The 23,486-nt window shown below is 42.5% G+C and overlaps 1 protein-coding gene across 2 annotated transcripts in view; it reads left to right on the plus strand.

The window, feature by feature from the left end:
- LOC144115245 (uncharacterized) overlaps positions 1-22,488 on the plus strand; it is a 31,605-nt gene extending 9,117 nt beyond the window's left edge. Inside the window, exons 4-7 of one of the 2 annotated variants that reach the window (XM_077649539.1) lie at positions 12,172-12,243; positions 16,704-16,770; positions 17,248-17,307; positions 22,328-22,488. In XM_077649539.1, the coding sequence (XP_077505665.1) occupies positions 12,172-12,243; positions 16,704-16,770; positions 17,248-17,307; positions 22,328-22,431 (303 nt within the window). In that variant the 3' untranslated portion in view covers positions 22,432-22,488. The remainder of the gene's footprint in view (positions 1-12,171; positions 12,244-16,703; positions 16,771-17,247; positions 17,308-22,327) is intronic. The other variant, XM_077649538.1, reaches the window with a different exon arrangement.
- The last annotated feature ends 998 nt before the right edge of the window (positions 22,489-23,486 follow it).

A 23,486-nucleotide genomic window follows, 5' to 3' on the forward strand; every position in this document is an offset into this window, starting at 1 on the left:
GGAAAACGTCTGTAATTCGTTCATCAGAAATAATATTTGCTGAAAAAAAAAAAAGAAAACTGGCATTTTGGACACTGAAAGAAGTCTGCTGATTTTCAAAACACAAAAACCGAAAATTCTAACCCATAAATATAGTTGACTTGAAGCCTGGGTATAGGAACACTGCAAGGCATGCTTGCGTGCCCTCTACATAAAGAGGGAGTCCTGTTGTGGTAGAATTCTTTGTGCGACAAACTCCTATTCTTTGTCAAATTTAATTACCTCTCCAAGTTACCTACGCTATACAGCAACCAACAGCCTCAAGAATTTTCAGAGTGCAATGGGTATTTCTCAAAGCTGGTAATAATAGTATCATCAAACTATGGCTGCAGTGCTTGTGCTTATTCAAAAGCATATTTTTCATCTATTGGACTATTCCACCGATTTCACAGTCTAAACTGGCAAACTCTGCTGTTGCCGACCTTTTTAAATCTTGAAGAAAAGATTGGATATTGGCTGCTGTGTGTGCTCATCAAATTTTGTGCAAGACATAGTGCCTCCTTTCCAATTCTCCTCTGGTATTCCTCCAGCGTCCTCTGGACTGATGAACTGAACTGTGCTTGTAGAGGTCCAGTCTGTTACTCCAGCATCCTCTGGACTGATGAACTGAACTGTGCTTGTAGAGGTCCAGTCTGTTAGCCTTTACTTCCTTTTTGTTTTTGCATCATACATCTTTTGTTCTTACACTTTGCAAATGGCTCAACACAATATCTCCTGTTCTCCATCACATAGAGTAGGCAAAGTACTTCAAAACGGATTGCATAGTCACAGTCCGCAAAAAAGAAAAAAAGAGTTAATTGTTATCGCATTGCTAACAGGGCCATGCATAGAGCTGCTATGGTGCTGTCAGTGAAGCAGGCCACGTCTTGCCTGTGAACAGGAAAGCTTGTGAATGCACTCCTGAATGTTCGTACCCTTTCGAGTATTCGAAATGCATTGAGGACACAGCTTCCGAATCAGATATGAATATTAACCGTGTTATATTTGATTCATTTGAAAAGTTTTCAAGTATTCACATAAATAAAAATAAAGAAAAAGCATGAAGAAAAGATACAGGAAGGTACTCAGTTCCAGCCAGCAGGAAGTAGACGGGTTTCATGTTACAGGGTGATACAGGTACTGGTTAGAGCGTAGCCCCTGACTGCCCATAAAATAAGTTGAAGAGGAACGTCACTGACTGATTAAATTGCAATGTTTAATAACCTCTCCGTGGAAAAATTAGGGGAAAAATTCTTCCAGGAAAGGGTTATTTCAGTGTTGTTGTACCTCACTTCAGTCTCTCAGGTAGTACAGACACTATTTTGATAGGTCCTTTGAAGGAGCATAGACATCATATTTTTGTTGTGTGTTTTCCTGTTTGTGTGGATGCGTAAGACATTAGTATACATGGATGACCATGTGGTATTTGTCTGTGACCAGTAAACAATTTTGGTATTTCTTCTCTCATGCTTTCTCTTTTTCGGCTTCAGGAGCTGAATGATTGCTGTGTTGTCGAAGTTCAGTAAAGGTCATGTGTAGCATGGAAAAATTGCAGTATAATCACTGCTGCATTCATTGCCATTCCAGCTCTTAAGGCAGACTGGTTTAAGCATTGCTGCGATCTAAAATAATAAAGCATCGATTATATCACAGCTTTTCAATGCGTTACATGGCCTGCCCTGAGCTTTTGACATTACAGCCATTGGTTCAGTGCTGAAACTGAAGCCGAAACAGCATGAGAGAAGAAATTCAGTTATATATGACCTAGCAGTTGCAGGTGACAATCATGAGGTGCTCCTTGTATACTGTCACATGCGCCATTCTAAAGAAAACGGAACCAAAAATTTAGTATGTATGCTCCTTTAAAGTCAATTACAAAAAGTTTGCCTAAGTACAGCTCTGTTTGAATGAAGTAGTGCAAACAATTTGTTTTCAAGAAGCAGAGCAAACTTCAGGTTTCAGTACGTAGCTCAAACATTTGTTGTCATTTAAGATTTGTAACACATATTCATAGCTAGAAAACTCGGAAAATTATTTAATGTTGCACTTTCAGCAATAAATGGAATGCTGTGCAATGGCCTCAAGTCTTTTTAAGCTTACCACTGCTTGTTTTGCTCAAGTTTCGGTCGCACTTTATTTGAGGAACTTGGTCTTCCACTTATCTTCCTGGGGCCAGTGTGGTGTCGGGTGCTGACTTTAGATTCTTATGTCTCATGGTGAGCAAAGGTTTCTTCTGTGTCTTTGTGAGAATTTCTCCAAGGAGCCACATCCCTTGTTTTCGTCTATGGCATTATATTTCATATAATCATCTTTATAGTTCACAAAGCATCCATATTTGATAGCATTCATTCTTACTGTCATTGTTTTCTGCCGGCAATGCATGCACGCCTGCATAACACATGCTGACTTGTCCACTGCTTACTACATGATCAGGTCAGGCTTCTGGGTTCTTTCTTTGCACATGTCCGTACCTGTAGTGATCTTACACGTCTTTCAGTCACCAGAACATGCGACTGCAGTATTGAGAAGCATTATTGTGTTGCTAGTTCATGTTCACTTTTAAATTTTTTGCTCGCTGCAGTAGCTTCATCTATAGATTAGCTGACATTGTTCAGTCTTGGTCAAGTGGTCTGAGTTGTGGGAAATGTGAACATGTGAAACGTGTATGTCTACCTGCTAGTCTTGAAAGCCACACAGGATGAGCAGGTAGCTGATGGTGGTGCTATAAAAATGACTTATTAAACACTTGCACTTGGATCAACTAAAATTTGTTAAACTTTAGCTTATTTTTGTTGCAAGGAATTTGAAAAGCTTGTTTGCTTGAAACAGGTCAGGTGAGATTTTGCAGCATTGGTTGAGCTTTTAATATGACATTTTCACTTATGGACATTTGAACTTGAAACTGTAGAACCAGAGAAGCAATAATCTGAATGACATTTCTCTGTAAGAGCATCATTTTCTGCTTAATTTTAATGCTGTGCACTGCTGGGCATTGTTGAACATGTTCATGCCTCAATCTTTTTTTCTACCTTGACTGGCTTGATTCAGTTGATACATAAGGCAGGGGGTTGACTTTTGTCTAAGGAGCAGTCAGCTGTTGTCTTTATAATACAGTGAAACCTTGGTAAAACATACTCCACGGGACCACGTAAAAACTAGTGTAAAGTGGCAGTGCACCATAACCAAAAACAGCTTAATGTATCCACTGACCTTATAAAGGATGATACAGTAGAATCTCAATGCTTCGAATGTTACGAAACACATTCTATTATCTGAAATTCATATCATTCAAAAGCAAACAAAATTTTTATGTAGAGGCGTGTAAATGCATTCATGCAGTTGTGTTTACGGCTGTTTGGATTTTTTTACACTGCTCGCAGTGCGTACCGCACAACTGGCAACCACGACATCGGTGATGTGCGGGCCGCTGCTCACTGTTCGTAGTGTATACCACATGACTGGCAGTCGCAATGTCAGCTACGCGTGGGCTGCTGCTTACTGCTCACTGTTTGTACTGCACGACTGGTGTTGCAGTGTTGGTGATGTACAGGCAGCGCTTAGTGCTTCATGGCTGGCACGTTCGTATCATCCGCTGTGGCAAAGTAGAGGGTCCCGAACGCCTGGAATTCTGCACATTGTACACAATGCACTCTGGCCGAGGAATTTTATGCATTCATATTGTCCCGAAATTAGTATGAACGGTGATTATATCATCAAGATTCTACTGTACTTGAGGTATTCTATGAAGGAATACGCATGTGGAAGCTTTTTATTCACGGCGGAGCACAGAAGTCCATTATTTATGTCTGGCGCTGAGGTGGCCTTGCAGCTCTTAGTGTAGCCTGTAAGGCACAAACAGAGCCACAGCTGCTCTGTTAGGCCCTGTATTTGGGCAAACAAGCAAATAACGTTTACCCGCCGCGGTGGCTCAGTGGTTAGGGCGCTCGACTACTGATCCGGAGTTCCCGGGTTCGAACCCGACCGCGGCGGCTGCGTTTTTATGGAGGAAAAACGCTAAGGCGCCCGTGTGCTGTGCGATGTCAGTGCACGTTAAAGATCCCCAGGTGGTCGAAATTATTCCGGAGCCCTCCACTACGGGACCTCATTGTTCCTCTCTTCTTTCACTCCCTCCTTTATCCCTTCCCTTACGGCGCGGTTCAGGTGTCCAAGGATATATGAGACAGATACTGCGCCATTTCCTTTCCCCCAAAAGCCAATTATTATTATCAAATAACGTTTAGTGCACATGCAGTTGCTCCTATTGTGGGGCCGGGGCTGTCTTCTGCTTCCTTGTCGGCGTTACTTGCATTGGATGACGCTTCGCCAGCGAGGCTACAATGTCACTATTGGACCGCACTGGAGATGTCCAAACGGCACTGTCTGCATCTGTAAACATGCAGAAGGGGAGTTTCCACAGTGCCTTCCCATTGCAAAATTTCTGTGAAGAGCCCTTCACAGGTGTCATCACCGGTGGGGGTCAGCACTGTGACTAAAACAGACGCTTGGGCAAGTTGGTAATCCATGAGTGTAGATAGCTCAAAAAAGAGACAGGGATGTAGGAAAAACACAAAGACAGCGCTCGTCTTTGTGCTTTTCCTATGTCCCTGTTTCTTTTTTGCTGTCTACACTCACAGCACTCTGAGCTTCACCCTGACGTGAGACAGGCTAAGGAGTGTTGTTACTTTGGATTCGGAAGTACTGGATGTGGGAAGCATGCAGTCTATGACAACAGCAACGACGCAACGAGATGGGGCTAGATCACAGCTGTTTAGCCAGCAATGTAGCGGTGGTGGCTGCAGCACATGGAGGAAAACGAAATTTTGCTTGAGGTCAGCTGAAACAGCTGGGCCATCTTGCAACAAAGCTGAGTCATGTGACAACAACAAGGTTTAGCTATGGGGACAGGCACATCCACATGGCTCAGACCGTGACCACTTGGGCCATGACCACTGAGACACAGCGTCTGCAGATGGGGTGGTGCCGAACAAGCGGAGGTACTCTGGAGGCCCCCAGTAATGAGAGGTCTCTGCTCTCTCTCTGGGTGTGTCAGCAGCTGCAAGCATGCTGTATGGTTACGCTTGGTTGCTCTGCGCCATGTCTCTTGTCCTCGTACTTTCTCCCTGACCCATCCTCCTCTTTTCTTCTTTTAATCTCCCATTATATTCCCAATTGTAGTGCAGGGAATATGGTCTTGACAGAGACAATGGCACGTGCTTTTTCATTTTCCGACAATGTTACCACAATGTGGTGTTAGGAGCACCGATGATGTTTCCTTGCAATGTCTGGGATAGCTCATGGCCGCTTTACAAGAGACCCTTTCAGCCTCATATTTAATGATAGGTATGCGCTAACAAAGACGTTCATCATAATCCATTTCGTCATATACTTATAGACTGTATAATAATGGTCTCCCATGTAGCATAAGCCAATGTCTTAAACGAAAAATAGTGCTTTACGCAGTTAAATGGCATTGTAATCAATTTCCTAGAAAAAGCTGTGGTATATAATTAGTACCCTTCGTTTTGGGGTAAAACCTGATTTCACTCGATTCTTGCATCCTGAGGAAATCACTGAAAAGTCGCCTTAAACCCAAATTCTAGCCAAAATGCACCTTCGATAAAATGTACTTCGGCACAGCACAAGGGTGCATGGCATGGGTACCTGTAGAGCTCTGCACTGTCACATTCATTGTAGGCCTTAAGGTGTAAATATACATCAAGCAGACTCGGTTTCTGGTAGAGCAGGCCACTGCCATTACTATACCTTAATCGCAGGTTGGCACTTACAAGCAAGTGGTATATGCATAGAAAGAGACCCATCGACTTAATTGCACAGGTTGCAAACTCTAAATGTACGTTAATACCATCACCATGCAGTGTCTGAAGCAACTGTACAAACCCAGTTCCTTTTCTGTGACAGTACTCACTGTCAGATTGTTAGGGTCACACGTGTGACAGTCACCATGACCATGTTGTTTGGTTGACTTCGATCTTGTGAAGTGGAGGGGTTTGAATGTAGCTGCGGGACTTGGCATGCCAATAACTGTGCAGCTGCCATCTCTACATGCAGGGTGTTGTTAAATCATCACTCGTAGTCCTCTTAGGCCACGATGACGATCTGTAAGGTATGTGCTGTTCAACTCGAGAGTGGCCTCATTATTGTGGCCGGATACTTTTTCCCCACTGCGACTTTCGCGCAAATTGTAGCATTCCTCACGTTTGAATTAGCCATAAATATGTCTAATCCTATCCTATTGCATGGGGACTTTCTTGAGGACATTGATGACCAATAACCTTCATCACTGATCTTTGTGAACAGTTAAAAGGGACTATGCAATGAATAAAAAGTCGCTTGTAAATGTTTTCAATGCTTAGAAATGATGCTAAGAAGCATTCACACCAAGTATGAGTCTTCGGAACTGAGCCGGCAATTTATTAATAATTTTTAAAAACCATGTTTTTTAAAATCCCCGGGCCGATTGGTGTGCCCGTAGTGACCGATTTTGAAACTAAAATCGTGAAAAAAGACGTCAATCTGCCCATGACGTCGCCAGGCCACCACACGCTCTCATTCGCTGGAGCCACGGCAGCCACGACGTCATGGGCGCACTTCCGGTAGCCGTGAAAATCGTCTGCTCGTGCCGTTGCGCGACTCTCTCTGGCAAGCAGCATTGCCTTCGCGCATATGGTTTCAATTTTCCTTTGCCGCCTCCTTCTGTTGGTAGTTCCGGAGCCACTGACAGTGGCTCGCCGAGTCGCTACTGTTGTCGCTGGCGTGCAGCCGGTACGGCGTGAACGCATAGGGCTCGATGCCCATCGCGGCCGTAAGAGCGAGCAGTCGAGCCTTGAGGTCCGGGCCCATTACTGCTAACTACAACAGGCGACAAGCAAAGAAACCCGACGCGCACCGCAATCACGCCGCCGACGCTGCTGCTGGGGTGCTAGTAGCGACAATCGGAAGTTGCAAAAGGAACCTCAGCGGACGACGTATCATGGGCAGGGCCCAGTCCCAGAGCTGATTTTTTTATTTTTGTCTGGTGCCCCGTGTGTACGAGTTGAGGGGGGAGAGGAGGAGCATAATTTTTAATCGTCTATATCTTCGGTGTTATTGATGCTAGCTTAAAAATTCTTGCGTTGGGGCGACGAGTGATGAAATGCCTATCTCTCGTCTGCTTTACGTAATCTCAATTAATTTATTGCATAGTCCCTTTAATGCTGGATGTTGCTACCGCAGTTGGAAGGTTTTCCACCAACCACAAGATTTGTATTGGCCTTGTGTTTTAAAACAGAGACTTAGAGCAGAACATTTCAAATCTTACCACGGAATTCACCGATCCCAAAGCCATTACTGTAGGTAGTAGCTCAGTGTGTCTGCCAGTCGATTGCTAACACCCCTCACTGAGAATAGTATTACATATTGGTAACGAGGCTATAGTTTTTGTGCATTAGGTTATGGAGTGGCCTCGTGATGGAGGAAGAATTGTTTATTCTTGAGGTGTGGCATCTTCTGGTGGATCATGGTGTTTGTTTTGCATGTAGCTCTCATGGATCCAGTTAAATGTCATTCTTATTGACGTGGTCCAAAAAAAACTTAATTTTATGTTGAAAATAATGGGCTTGTCGTGACTTTAGGTGATTCCAACTCGGTTTCTGGCAGTGCTGTGCCACTAGAAGTTTGTGTTTTGTACATTTACCATAGAGGAGACAGAACATCATTCATGATGTTGACAACCACTTGCAGGCCTGCAAGCACTTTGGCCTTCTAGCAAAAAAAAATCTTAGGGTGGACACGATGCTAAATGGCAGGTGTATGATGCAAAATCTTTTGTGTGGGTCATGAACATGGTTAGTTAGGTCTTTTGAATCAGGAGCAAGCTTGATCTGGTCAAATTCGTAGTTTGCATCCTGTTCTGAGAAAACCAGCGTTTCCTGAATAAGGCCAGTGCCATATTAGTGTCAGTAGAATGGGCTATTTTAGGTGGACCAATGCATTGTGCCTCATTCGGTCTATAGTAGGCTCGTACATGAGCTGAGAAATAAAAGTTCTCTCTCTCTCTCTCTCGTGGGCTTTATGCAGACTCCGTGAATGTTTTGCTTGAGGACTGGAGCCATGTCTGCACACCATTTCATCATTTTTTTTCTTCGTGATGGATGATTCTTTGTGCCTTTATTTTATGGAGCTCATTTGAAGCTGTCTGTGGAGACAACCTTGACAAACTTCATAATTCGTAGTACTGTGATGGCTGAGAGCCAAAGAAGGCAAATTAGAGCAAATCCATGATGTAGAGTTGTTGACAGGTCTCTTCTGACCATTTGAGAGTACCAGCTATAAATTTCTTGTAGACATGAAGGTGCTTTCTGCTAGGGCCACTTAGTACTGTATTGGCATGCTCCAACTTAGGTGAAAGTGCTTGAAAATGCAGCTGGAACAACAGGTGGTCTGGCTCCTGAGTTGACTTTTTCTGGAACGGTACACCGTTCATGAGAAGCTCCACAAAGCAGCCTTAGTTCAAGGTGTCTGAACTGATAAGAAACCAAGCATCTTTGTCATCACTGCCCTGTTAAGTGACTGCAAAAGACTTTTTGAAAGTGGCCTTTTGGCAGACTTCAGTGAAATGTCCTCATTTGATGCAGCTGCGGGTTTGGCTGCCGGTTCTGGAAGAAACAATTTCTGTCACCACTTTGGTATCCCTTACTTAGACATAGGGGTCTCTGTGCAGTTTCGTGCTAACCATCCTTCTTACCTTTTAAAAGTGCATTGAGGTTTTGTTTGGATGAGCCAGCGAGTCCTCATGAGTTTCATTGCTGCTCTGGGGTTCTTCTTGTTATGCACAGTCTCACACAGTCGGGCTTTTGGCAACATTGTGTTATTTGTGAGGTTAGAGAGCATTTGGAGACTTTTTTAAGTGCTTTCTTTTAAAGCGTGAGGATAAAATAATTTCTCTCCATATGTTCCATTATATCATTAAATTCTTTATTGAAGACTTTAGAAAGCAGATATGTACTGGTACATGCCTTCTGGATTTGGACCTCTCGTGTGGCAGTTGATGTTTTTATATAGATGGTGTTTTCAACTTGCTGGAAATGATGGTTAAGTTTTGTCTTCAATATAGTGTGGTACCGCAATGGTCGCCCAGTGGTTGAGCATCCGCCTTGCATGCGGGAGGTGCGGGGTTCGACCCCAGTGCCGCTGGGTAGCCACCGGTGATACAGTGGGTACGAGCTTTCCCCTGGCCTGGTGCTTGGCTTAATCAGGGAGAAATGCTTGGGAAATGGGTCCTTGACCCCACCTTGAGCAAAGGAAAAATACCTTGTGCCATGGCACTTTTTGGCCGCAGATGTCCTTGCTCCATAAAAAATCACTGTCATCATCATCAGTGTGGTGTAGCTTTTACGATCTCGATTCTAAAACTTGAGCGTACTGGGGATTTTCTTGTGTGGCACCCTATGGTGTTGAGAAGTGTGTAGACTTGGGCTTCTCTGAGCCCTGATATTCTCAGCGCACATACTGGGGACAATCTTGACCCATTCATGTCAGTCAGGCTTGTTGGAGAAAGTGAAATGAGCTGGAGGATGTGTGAGGTGATCTGCGGAAGGTTCTCAGCTTGCCATAGTCATTTGCAACCTGCTACAGACAGCCTATATTGTAACTATGGCTGGAGCTGCCAGCATGGATGAAAAACGGCAAACAAAAGTGTGAGCAGAACTTCAGTGTTCCCATTGCTTATTCATAAAAGCATAGAATGAGAAGGAAAGGGGGGGGGGGGGGGGGCATTGCGAACATGAGCGAGGCATGCCAGGCATGTAAACTATGTACAAAAGTGATGGCTGTGCCACTGGTTGGCCGACATGGTAGTACCCTTTTGAGGGAGCTAGTAGCACCAGCTGTTCACCTCATGTTTTTATATTGTTGCATTGTTATGCCTCTTTTCTTTCATATCATCAGTATGCAGTGCTATTAGCTATATCCATTGCCCATGTTCGGTGACGCAAACTTCAAGGCATGTCAAACAGCAATCAAATCACAGTGAAGTTGTGTGTTCATTGCTTAAATAACCCCCCTAAGATGTGTTTTAACTTGTTCCCTGCTCAACCAGATTCGTGGCACCCTCTGCACAGCGATGCAAACTAGCATTTGCGCCAAGTGCTGTGTCACGAATCTGTGGTGCCCTCAGAGTGCATTGGCGTGAACTAGTGCTTGTGCGAAGGATTATTCAACGACTTCTGTGGAATTTCGCAGATTTTTTTCCCAGTTCATGGAATTTCAAATTTTCTGCTTCAGAAACTTAGGAACCTTAAACATAACCACTGAGCCAGCACAGCGGCGTTAAATTATTAGTAGGGTTATGAATGTGATTATAGATAACACAATGAGTGGCAAAAAATTAACTTTAGAGGAAGTGCAGTTAAGGAAGTCATTAATCTATATAAGAAAAAGAAGAGAGCTAAGTACGGTGCTTTGGAAACAACAGGAAACAGGTTGGAAGTGTTCATCGACATGAACAGACTGTAGCGAAGTAGTGAGATAATCTTTGATCCAGTGAAATAGATAAGTGTTTGTTAAGTCTTGAGAAAGTGTTAGTAAATGTTGCTGGTGGGGAACCTTATCATCTTTAGGCAGGAAATATTATCAGGGGGGGGGTTAAAATTTTCAGATTTTGTTTGAGGAGCATGCCAAGATTGCACCGAAAAAAAAAATCCATCCTCCCAGATGCTTAATTGTGCAGTTTCTTTTGAGACCTCATATCTTCACATCATGACTCAACACTGGTTTCAGGGTCTCAATTATCTCAATTATACTGCTTTTGACTTATTCCTGTCCTAAAAACTTGTCTTGTAAACAAATTAACTCGTTTTAAGAGCTGAAGGAAACCATTGTGATGAACAATCACAAATTGTCCCAAAAAGAATATGCTTTTCGGTTAGGTTTTGCATTTTGTTTTTAAAAGTTTTCTAATTTAATTCGCTTAATTGTGCAGTTTCTTTCGAGACCTCATATCTTCACATCATGACTCAACACTGGTTTCAGAGTCTCAGTTATCTCAATTATACTGCTTTTGACTTATTCCTGTTCTAAAAACTCGTCTTGCAAACAAATTAACTCGGTTTAAGAGCTGAAGGAAACCATCGTGATGAACAATCACAAATTGTCCCTAAAAGAATATGCTTTTTGGTTAGGTTTTGCATTTTGTTTTTAAAAGTTTTCTAGTTTAATTCATTTGTCTGTCTTTCAAACCCTAAAGATGTGACTGACAGAAATGGCTAAGTTCAGATTTATAAACATGTCATCACCTTTTTCACTTAGAGTATAGCTTTAGTAGTGGTGGGATGAATTTTGCACCTGCAACGAAATGTTCTGTGAATGTCTGGGTGGTCACTAATAACATCTAAGCAGCTGGAAGAAAGACCACCAGGATGGGATGTTAACATAAGATCAAGTATATTAGAAGCACGGGCTGTCAGCCTGGTTGGCGAATCTACCAATAGCAGTAATCCCAATGTTATATATATGTGAACCAGGGGATCTACGATTGTTTGCTTTATTGTAAGAGCAAGGGCTGACCATTTAATGGATGGAAAATTAGTCACCTGACTAGAAGATGGTCGCGTGAGGAAATTTGGAAGTTACAGCATGCAGGGTGCCATGAAACTGAGAGATAAATGCATTATCAGTGTCCGGCAAGTGGTGGTAGCAAATTCTAAGGATAATAGATAGGTGGGCAGCATTGCATCACATAAACAGAATTTCTAGCAGGGAAGTTGAAAAGCAGAGCAGACTGTTATGAGCGCTTGCGCAAAATGCCACCACCTTTTTGAGGATGTTAAATTTCGGACAGTGTCACTTAATTTCAGTTATATTAAAGGATGAGTTTAACCAGGTTTTAGATAGTACTAAGAGGTTAATATCGAATGGAGCTGCTTAGTGCATCACCCTTTGGAAAGATTCTAATGTTAGTGAAAAGGAGGGACATCTTACTGCAGTTATGAGAATAAGATTAAGTAGATGCCTGTGTTCCATGTACAAAATGTTTATGTGTTGGAAATTTTGTGTAGCCATTTTCCTACTTGGTACTTTAGAAATTTTTTTCTTTTGAAATATCCTGGTGTTGTTTTGATCAAAAGCTCATGTATTCATTTCTGTCTTGATTTTCAGAAGAAAGGCATGATTGCCACTGGTAATCCTTGTCCTTTGTGCAGAGATGAGTACCTTGTTGTTCATCACACTGTGAGTACACATGTAGAAAATCTGAAATTCATCTGTTGCAGTTGCTATCTACGTACTTGAGTTGATGTTTCTTCAGATAGGGTGGAAATTTACTGATACTTACTTTTTAAAATTCTTTTCCAATATTTTTTTCTTCCTCTACATATTCCTCTCTACATAGCCATGGGGGAGAATGGAAGTCGGCAGGGTTGAGCTCAGAAAATGAGTGAATAGGCCAGAAGCCCAGACGTGGAGAAAATTTCTCTTTTCAAAACAAATGCATCCTCTGCATAATGAAATAACAAAGAAATGTGAACTATTTAAAAACAATGTTTACAACAACAGTTGTTTTCATTTTGTGAATAGAAATTGAAAATATTGCTGTCAGCATCCATTGCTGTACCTAATTTTGGGAGAAATTTGAGACTCATAACTGAAGTTAACATGCAGGTGTTAGTGATGTGCGACATCACCATAACAGCGCATCAGAAACAAGAAGCAAAACTCAGTGCAGTAGCTGGGTTTTTGGTGTTCGCTCTGATACATTGAGCCATCACAAGTGTTGCCATTCATATAGTCACATGCAACAAAAAATGAAGCTTGGAGTTTTCAACTTCAGGTCTATCATGCAAACTAAATTTAAACGAAGCCCGGAAGAAATAAGGAGAACAATTCTTGAAAGCATCATAAATGAAGACATTCATAATCATCAGAAAGAAGGATAAGCAAATACAGTGGAACCCCGTTCATACGTTTTTCACCGGACCGCGAAAAAAAAACGTAACAGCTGGGAAAACGCAACAGTGAGGAAAGGTCCGAAAATTAATGAAAACAGTGCAGCTTTGCCTTGAAACAATTTATTTTGACATCAAGTGAGCTTAGGTCTTAAAAAAATCGAGAATGGTCGATTGCCGTTTTTTCCGCTCGCTGGAAAACACCACGCGTTTCTCGATGGCCTGGAAAGCCGCATTGCTCTCAGCGTCGCTTTGAGGTGCGACGTACCTGCGGAGGAGGTCCAGAGCCGCGACGGCTTCTCCAAAGCTCGGGTCCGCCAACTCCCCGGAATCATGCGGCTCGTGCTCCTCGTCGTCATCACAGTCTGAGGCTTCACTCGTGACCGAGTCTGCAACGATCTCGGCGATACTCTGACACTCGGACGTCACGACAGCAGCATCCACGGCGACATAGTCGTCATACGTGACTCCCGGGTGGCACCCAGCGCATTCAAAGCTTCACTCAGCTCTTGATCATGAGAGGCTGCTTCTGTCTCTTCAGCTTCCGTGGCAGTTTTTTCTCCGCCGTCCGTGCGAAAGCCACACCGCGCGAAGCAGTGCTGTGCAGTTGACGCGCTCACTGCAGTTCACACTGAAGCGACGTAGTGCATAGCGTCCAGTATTGACTCTTTCCGCGCTGGCTGCCTGTCGACTGCGTTGAGAACATACAGCTTTTCCTCGAGGGAAAGCGCCTTGCGCTTGCGTGACGCCATCAAAGGACGATAAATCGCTCGTGGCGTTAGCGAGGCCCGACGAGGCGTAGGCAGCGTAGCTGTTGATGGAAGGACACGTACGACTCGGATGGGTTGAACCGCACAAACAAGAAAGTGGATTGCTGCGGGCCCGCGGGTTTTACTCGCTTCGGCTGACGAGGCAGTGGCCATCTAGTGGCAATCTCTCCAACTCGCGTGCTGCTTTTTATGGCCTCCGAGATTACACACGCGCGTGCAAGGGGGTGATCTCGGAGGCCATGGTCTTGTAGCCAATTCCGTAGCCAAGCCTGGCCAAGACTCGTCAAAATGGTGGTTGGCGCGCGTTGCCCGGCCGGGTTCGGTGTGCCAGGTTGTGACGTATCATGCGGGAACGTTTTCACAGCTACAACGTAACAGCGGGGTACCCAATACATTGGATCCTATGGGAGCTATGCCGGGACCGGACGAAAACAATGTAACAGCCGGGAAGACGCAGCAGTGAGGAACATAACAGCGGGGTTCTACTGTATAGTCTGCAGCATCGTCCATCTGTTGTAGTCAAGGTTGCACGGCTGCTTTCAAATGGTTTTGATGCAGATGGATGTATTAGTACAGTGGATTGCTTAAATATGATAAATGTCTGCATGCCTGAGGTAATATTTTGTAGTATTGAGTATGGAATCATGGCCTGGAAACATGTAGAGCCCCAAGGCTTCATGTTATCACAGCAACATTATAATTGCTCTTCAACACGAAACTTTGGAGGTCTGGCTACACTGTACGAGACGTCAACTTCTAGAAGTCATGATTCAATGTGATGACATCTATTTTGTTAAAGGGACACTTGAAGGGAATACTAAGTCCAGCTAGATTTAGAGATTAGTGCCTCGAAATATCAAATATGTAATTTGCACTGAAAACAAGATGTGAATAAGCCAGATAGTTGTGTGTGGTAATGACACCTCTCAAGAATTGCTTTAACTATACCCAGGGAAGTTGATTCTTCCCTTCCCTTCCTTCCCTTGTTATGGTTGGTTCATTGTCTTCATGTGCAACGTTATTTTGATGGGCAAGTACAGACAAATAGTGTGGAAATAGGGGGAAAGCTGTGCAGTGAGCACTGCCGAGTTAACAGGAATGTGAAGTGAGAATTGCTTCGCATGCTGCGCAGTTTACCTGCGCCGCAGCATTTAACCTGCGCGACGCTGCCATGTCTGAAAGCATAAAATGCAGAATGGCAAACAGTAGCAGGGCATCCTTTTTTTGTTGATAAATATTCTAATAAAGGGCTGTCTGTCTGATTGGCGGGCCGAGCAGGTTCATTTTCGTTTATCTTCTTTGATTCATTGAGTGCTCAGAGGTTTATACATAATAAAAATGATGCAACACTACCCTTGTAACATGGGGATGTAAAAGGGAGAGGAAGGTGGCGACTTCATTTGCAGTTTTTTTTAGCTACACAGTGATTTTTTCATTAAAAGAAGTTATGGCATTGTTCCGAAAGGTTAATCTATCAGTGGAGCATAGCTTTCTGTTTTCATTTGTATCTTTTAGTGTTCTTCAGGCACTGTATGGTGCTGCTCTTTGACACATTAGGCCTCAATCTGTGGAGCACTGTTGATACTGCCTTTGGAGGTTTACTGTCTTCAGGTTGAACAATTTCAAAGCTTGTGTCATGGCGCTCTTTGGCTATAGATACCCTTGCGCCATAAAAATCCATGATCATCATCATCATCAACTTCAAAGCTTTGCTTAGCAGCTGCATTTGGGCTCACCTAACTTGAATTTCTTTAGGTTTGAGAGCAGAAATTTTGAAGTAACTGTTTACCTTCAATTAGTATGGCCGGCTAGAGCAGACAGAGCTTCAAGGCGTGTGTAGAATTGTTCCTGGCTCTAATTATGGCTACATATGGTGCATCTAGTTGTCCCAGTCTCTGTAGAAGACTTGATATAGTATTTGTGTTGAAGTGTTCTTTGTTCTTTTATGACATTTGATGATAAAGTTTCAGCATCACATTTTTTTTTTAGTGTGAAAGCACTCATACGATCGTCAGAGCTTGGCAAAAATCTTGGTTGTGCATCTTGCTTGTGGATGGCTCATTGCCATAGCAGCCGTGACTCCAAGCGGCAAGAATTTGGCCCGGGCCACCCACGAAATTTGACCTTGGCCGATTTGGATCAAAGTGGATGTCCAGCCATAACTGACCATGCCTGACACGATGGCAACCTCCAAATTTGGCCTGGTTATTTCCGAAATTTTGGCCCGGGCGACCCCCAAAATTCGACCTTGGACGATTTGGACCTAAATCGATGTCCATCCATAATTGAGCGTGCCCGACGCAATGATGACTTCCAAATTTGGCCCGGGTCATTGCCAAAAATTTAGTCCGGGCCAGCCCTGATAAAGTAGTTGACAGCTTTGAGATTTGCGCCATCTCGTTGCTGTGGTGTCGTTTGTGGCGTCACCGTTTACTTTACCGTCCTTTCGCACGTCACACATCAGTTTAAGCGGAGTTAAACCCCAGCTAGTTTTTTCAACTATGTAAAAAGAAAAAAATTTCGGAAGCTAGTTTCAAATCATTGTGTAGATAGACAGCTTGGTTTAATATTGCTGTACTAAAGATTCTTTCTTAACATTTAACACATTGTCAGAATGTAATGTCATTATCCCAAAGAACAAATAATTGCAGATATGAGTTTATGGATTTTGGGGGGCTATGTGAAGACATTTAGATTGATATTCTATTTTTAGGCCTCAAAGCTTTCATCTGTAAATAAAAGCACTGAAATTATGCAGTTCACTTTTGCCAGCCATATTGAAAACTTTCCTGCACCTTTTAAAAAGGCGCACAGCATATTGTGATCACATTGCCATTTATGCGTAGCTTTGATGTGGTTCTGTTTTCTTTCACCAGTGAAGTCACGAGCTTGGGTGTTGCGTCACTACCGCTGCATATTTTAAGTCTGTGATGGGCAGTTATGATAATTTTTGCCCCTTTATTTTTTTCTCTTCCAGAATACCAAATTGCTGACTCAGTTCATTTCCACACACACAGGAGAAACGCTCAAGCCAAACAAAACTGGTGAGTGTTTTGCTAGTGGTGATTTTGCTGAAGGGGACTCCAAAGAATTTAGTTGCAGGTGCATATCTTCCTACATAAACGTTACTGGAAATTACACAGTCTTTGGGTGATGTGATCCACTCTCAGATTACAATCATTAAGCAAGATGCAAAGCTTGTCATGTGCGTAAGGATGTAAGGGACGTGCGGTTGGTCCATTGCAGTGCTGAATAGAACTTGATTTTCATCCCAATGCGAAAAAAAATGAAATATCATGTATTATCATCCACAAAACTCTCGAAGATTAAACTTGACAATCCGAAGCCTCTTGTACACCGAATTTTTTAAGAGGAACTAAAAGATTTCCTCTATTACCTAATTTTTCTGATAGCCCAGCACTTTGTCCGTCGTGTCTGTAATATGGTAAAAATCTGTATTTATCTGTACTCGTGTTTTCTCGTGCCAGCACTGTGTTACAAGGGTTATTCTCTGCTTGCAGGATTGTGTCGAAGGAAACAGTTTGAGCTTGATCTGGCCATCTTGAAAGCCAAAGATCTAGGTGAGCAAATGTTATAGATGTACAGATATCTTTCTTGCTTCCTGTCTCATTCCAAAGGAGAGAAGTTGGTCTTTTATTGCTGTTCCCTCACGTTGGGGGTATGAGAGGTGGGGAGCGATCACTTCTTCAGTTTGAGGCGAGAACAAAAAGTCTGGGAGTTCATTTCTTACTTTTCTTCCGTTTAATAAGTTTTTTGGTGTCTTCTCTGTTCTGTATGCTTATGACTACTGCAAGTCATTCAAAGAAGCTTTCCGTATGCCACACTCCTTGAAAGATGGCAGGCTTCGCACAGGATGAAGTGAAGGCTTTTATCCTAATAAAAGCGCACCTTCACAACATGCCTGCTGCAGTTGCAGTTCACCTAGAATAATTATTCTAAATATATAGCTTTTGCCACCTTAACCATCATGTGAATGTGTTAAGCTACCTTTACTGAACAAGTGAGCAAGCAAGTGTGGCAGTTTGAAGCTGAAGCTGGGGCTTAATCAGGAAATAAAAACAAGTGAGGTTAAATATTTTTTCAGCTATGTTCACTGCAGTTGGAAATCCCAAGCAAAGAGTGGCAGTAGGTTCAAAGCCTGCCCAACTTGGGTTGCAAATTTTTGTAGTGCACACTGGATATGGGCAGTGTGGCACATGGGGTGCAAGAACTGTAGTGTAATGGCATGCATGGGCAGAACAGCTTCACTGGAATTGCAGTTTTCAAGACTGAACATTTTATTAGCATTATGCAGATCATACTAAAAAATGCTGTTTGCTTGATGCGGGTTCTTGGTAGATGTTGGATATGATGTGATATAGTCTGCAACAGGCGAACTTAAGGCATTCCTAGCTATTACAGTAATGACCATTTCTAGTGCTTTTTCATGTTTTATTTCAAGCACAAAATGTGAAAAACAAAAAATTAGTAAACTTCAATTTTTCAGGGAACAGAAAGTTTCAATTGTTCAAAATATTGAATTTTGTGTGTGTAGAGTCAGTGAAGAACAGACTTGAAATTGACACTAATTATTCTAGCATTTTGCTAATCACTGTTAAGAAGCTGCAATGTTCCTGTCAAATGCTCTTTGCAAGATCATGCTATCCAAAGTTCATAATAAATTCTATGACGAGTTCAGTAGCTTTAGTCTCATGCATAGGATTCGAACTGTGGTAATACCTGGAGGCGCTTTTGGCAGAGCCCTTGTCTAATTTAGCAGTGACACCTGTTTCCTGCATTAAACGTTTTCTTTTGTAAGAAAAATGTGGTTTGTTCTTAATTTTATACCGACATGACCTGACATGCAATGGCCTCTTGAACGTCAGAAAATTGCTGCTGTAATCATAAGCACTGATACAGTCCACACATTTCCACCTGTGTTGCGCCAAAATATGTCTTTTATGTATGCCTTGAATAGCATTAATTTCAAGCAAAACTTTATTAGTTCCCTAGTTATTTGTCTAGTGCTGTGATATATCATTTTCATTGCTCAGTTTGTTGATCTGGACATAGATCTAGCTTATCTCTCTCATTGTGCAAGATATATCTCATGGATCCACAGACTTAGCAGATATGATGATATAGGCTAATGCAGTGCTCTGTGGCTATTGCATACACACTGTGAGGTTTGGGTGGGAAATTAACAAAGACTTATCGCAGAGCACAGAAAAAAGCACTAAATAGAATCTTATTACCAAGGTTACATGCTCTATATCTTCATCAGTGTTCACTCCAGTGCCAGGAAGTTCACTGTGACGTCCCTGGAACAAGAATTTCCACATATGAACGTCAACAACACAGTTTTTAATGGTACAGTTAATCAGACAGCAAGGCTTTTTCTAGGCAGCTTTACTGCCAAAAGTGGCTTGACATCCACTGGTTAGATTTTATTTATAAGTTTCTTAAAGTGTGGACCTGAACCACCCTTTAAGCATGGTGAGTTACCACACTTCTATAACTGAACAGATTACTGGGAACATGTCAGCATAGTTACATAGTAATTTTATGAGTGTGTAGCCCATATAAACAGAGCACTTAGTAAGCTCTGCTTTGTTTTGAGCAGTGGCTTTCTAATCTGATTTATGTTGTCATACAGCAGCCACCCTTCTGATGCCAGTGCCTGTGCATCTCAGTGTGGCCTCTGGCACTGCTGCTCAAGGCAGGGATGACAGTAGGATTACTGCAGACAGGGGCAATCAACCATAGCTCTTGGAGGAAGGTGCAAGCAGTGAAGATGCAGAGAAGGGAATTTGAATTGACAGAATTTGCTACTGCTAAACATTGTTCCTTTCATTTTTCTACTCATTTTGTACATTTAGAAAAAGTTATTTTTTGAGGACATTGATTTCAGTATGAGTATCATGTTGATCCCAAGGCATTTTTCGTGATTAACAAAGCATCCATTCAGGAGGAAGGGAGGGGTGTTTGTGGAGCTGATGCCTTGCCTAGAAAACTTTTGGTTGGGGAAGATTAGGACATTTGAGAATGTTGTGCAAACTGTTTTTGTCACCAAACAGATGAGTAGTTTTAGTGTTTCACATTAAAGGGTCTCAGAAAGGGGCTCTCAATGAAGTTGTGATATGGCTGGGTAGGATACCGCTTCGCAATTATCCTCCAGGAAGAATTTTTTTAAATGCGTTTTGTGGAAGCTGAGTTATATGCAGACAAATTTGAACTTCCGCGTCTTCGCGCCTTTCCCTCTCCTCTCGCATGCCAAAACAGCGGTGCTCCTCCACTGACCCCACCCACTCGGCCCCTCCCCTACCTCCTCTGGCTGGCTGCGATGCCACGAGGTGTGAAAGCGGGAAATTTTAAAAATGTATTGTAAATTTTCAGGTCTTGTACGTGGCATGGATGCTTGGTGGCCTGTACTCTACATAGTGCAAGCATTTTAAAACTAAGCTCAAACACCCCTTTCTGTGGCCCTTTAAGCCCTGGGCCTCCAACATGGGAGTCTGTGGTGATGTAGCCATTACAGCTAGTGCACGCCACATACATCTTTTTGTTGCACTGTGTTGCATAGCCCTCATGCAAGTTGTTAGGCTGCTGTTGTCGGACGTGCTATGCAGCACCAGTTGGAAGGTGGAGCAGATGTGCTGCCATATGCAAATAATATTCATGGTTATACTTACTTTAAAGTGTTCTTCACAGTGTTGGCAGTAATGCGTTAATTTTTTTGGTAACTTAGTAACGTACTCGTTACCATTTCGGTACTGTAACGGGTAACATACTTACGTTAACATTTTTCGGTAGCATGAGGTGTCACATTACTAGTTACTGTTTGTTAAAATCGTGACCGTCTCCGCCCTCTTTTTTAGAAAAAAAAATTGCAGAGCACCTAAAGTGATGTTCTAAATAAACAAAATGTACAGGTGCTCTCGACGACCCTTGTTGCGGCTCGCATGCATGCCAGAAAACACCTGCCCTTGACAACGCACCCAACTAAAGAAAGAAGGTTCAGGGGGGCACTTTGTTGACCCAAAGTGCGGTGAGGCGAAAGCCTTTTGGGCAGTATTGCTGCTTGTGTCACTGATGCGTGGGGAAGATGTTAAGTACACAATTGTTTGTGAATATTCAGTGCTGGAGACACTGGAGGGCATTTGGGAGGCATCCGTCTCATCCGAAGCCTTTCTGCAAACGCTCTCCAGCGTCCTAGACAAGGAGTACTACACATGCGTTGGCAGGAAGTAGCGTAGTCGTTAGTATGCTTGAATGTGGAACGAAAGTATTGTGGTTCGAATCTCATCGTGCTCTAAAGATTTCTTATCGAGTTGAAGTGCGCAATGGACGAACGGACGGACGCTAGCATGAGCCATTAAAGGTCTCCGCCTTAATATTCTGGCAGCTGCGCTCGTCGATAAGTCACCCTGGGCGCTAGATGTAGCAGCGGGCGGACAGACGGGAGTATGAGCCATTAAAGGCTTTTGCCTTAAAAGACAGAATAGCCATAAAACACATGAACGAACACGCATTCACACACTTGCCTTGACCTACCTCCCCTTTCCAAACCACTCACACACACAACTCTCTGAAGAGTGGAAGCATGCGGAGAATTTTGGAACACTACATTTTTCAGAATTACCTTAAATTTGTTGAGAGTTCAGCGATGTTTTGTTTGTGAAGTTAGAATTGATGACGAAATGTCATATTGTGTTTAATGTCACATTCAGAAAATGGCTTCACCATGTGCTACAGAATTAGAAGCCATCACATGTAACTCTACAGGCAACTTTAAGCCGTTAAAACATTGCTAAGCTCCTGCACATTTGTGCAAAATATTCTCGTTAAATCAGGATTTTGCATAAAATCTTGTTTGGGCCAGAAAATTTATGTGAATTGTGAGCTTTATAAAATTGTTATCGTAAATTCATAAGGCAAAGACTAATTAAAATTCATGGCCATGAAGTAACGGTAAAGTAACATGCGGTACTTTTTTTTTGCTAATGGTAACAATAACGCATTACCTTTTTTTGTAGGTAACGTAGGACGGTAACGCGTTCCTTTTTTTTTAGCGTAACGAGTAACGCATTTAGTTACTTATTTTTGGTAACACCTACAAAACTGGTTCTTCATAACTGATATTTTTCTAAACTAAAATAAACTTCCATTGACCCATTAATGGTGTTCACTTTCTCCATTCTAGCCTAGCCTTTTTATGTTGCTCTAGGAAGACAGCATTAAATTTTAGTTATCTTGTAAGGTAGCATTTCTTCGCTTGATTTTTATCTATGCACTACCAGCTGTGTGCTTGCAATGGGAAAAAAAAATATTCCATTGTGTGACGCTGTAACATGTCTTGTGTGATGTTTTCTTGTGTCACTTTCCATCTGCACCTTATTTTTATTTTATGTTTACAAAAGGGAGTGGCATGTTTGTACTGAACTAGTGCATCTTAGAAGACTTCAAAGTAAATAAGGAAAAGATGGTTAAATAAAGGTACAGCTAATTAAGTGCATAATAGGCTGAAAAGCAATAGCTTCATTTGAAGTGGTGTTATTAACTTGTACACACTTATAAGCTTATTTTCCCTCTTCGTTTAAGGTTTGATCAAGTACCAAGTGCCATTTCGACGTTATGACTACAATGACTACTACCCGCAACTGAAGGAATCCACTAAAGAGAAAGTTGCTAGTCTGCCAGAGTAGCAACCACCTTTAAGCATTGTGTAGTTATAATAAAGGTGAAACGAAGTCTGTCTTTTATTTACTGCCTTGCCTGAGTTGTGCAGAGCTAGGTTGGTAGCTGTTATTACTTCATTAGAGCAATATATATGTGATCACTTCAAGTTAATGCCCCCTATTTTATCAGGGTGGGGAACAAAGTTATTGGCTAGCTTGCTTCCTTTGTGACGTTGCTCCTTATAAAGATTGGCAAGAGCTTATGTTGATCAAATTTCTAAATTTGTGGCCTCATTCGAGGAAATTTTTGTGGGCAGTCTTGTGTGTGTGACGTCACTTGACGCATGGCGGTCGATATTTGCTCTGTGTTTGCTGAAGGACAAAATTTTGAAGTTGGCTTTTCATTGCAGACAAATAATGACCTAAGCCCTTGCAGTCACCAGTTTGGCCAATCAATGTGCACACGATGGGTTTTGCTACAGCACCCGTGACGTCATCATTTGATCAAAACTCAGTTTCGGTTTCCTGGTTTTTGCTTTTTTATATGCTTCTACTTTGTATAGTATTTTTAAAAACGGTTTTCAACTTTAAATGATAAAAAAACTCTCGGAGTTTACTATCTAACCAATTAAATAGCCTTGGAGAACACTTGTAGGCGAATAGAACTGTCTCATCAGGGACTGAAGAAAGAGCCCGGCAGATTTTTGGGTTTGTGGCCGCTACTTCTCGCCTTTCCTTTGCATCGTCACTGGGCACTATCTCCAGTTCATCTCAATACAACTTGGGATGGTGCCAGGGTATTCCTTGTGGGGTTGCGCGCAGAGGGGTAGCCAAATTTTGGGTAGGCATGATGACATTGTTCCTCATAAAAGTAAAATTAAAAATGCAGCGATGGCAGCTCTGTATGTTCACTAACGAGCGAAAGCTAAATGCAGGGAATAAAGCGTACCTTGCTCATGGATTTAAAGGAACATGGAGTTGAAGATTGCCGGTGAGTTTGTTCAGTGCTTAGAACAAATGTTTTTAAGCATTCACGCTAAGTATGGGTCCCTGGAATGTAGCCGGCAATTTATCAGTTTTTT

Source organism: Amblyomma americanum, chromosome 1 (assembly GCF_052857255.1).
Source record: "Amblyomma americanum isolate KBUSLIRL-KWMA chromosome 1, ASM5285725v1, whole genome shotgun sequence".
Lineage (NCBI taxonomy): Eukaryota > Metazoa > Arthropoda > Arachnida > Ixodida > Ixodidae > Amblyomma > Amblyomma americanum.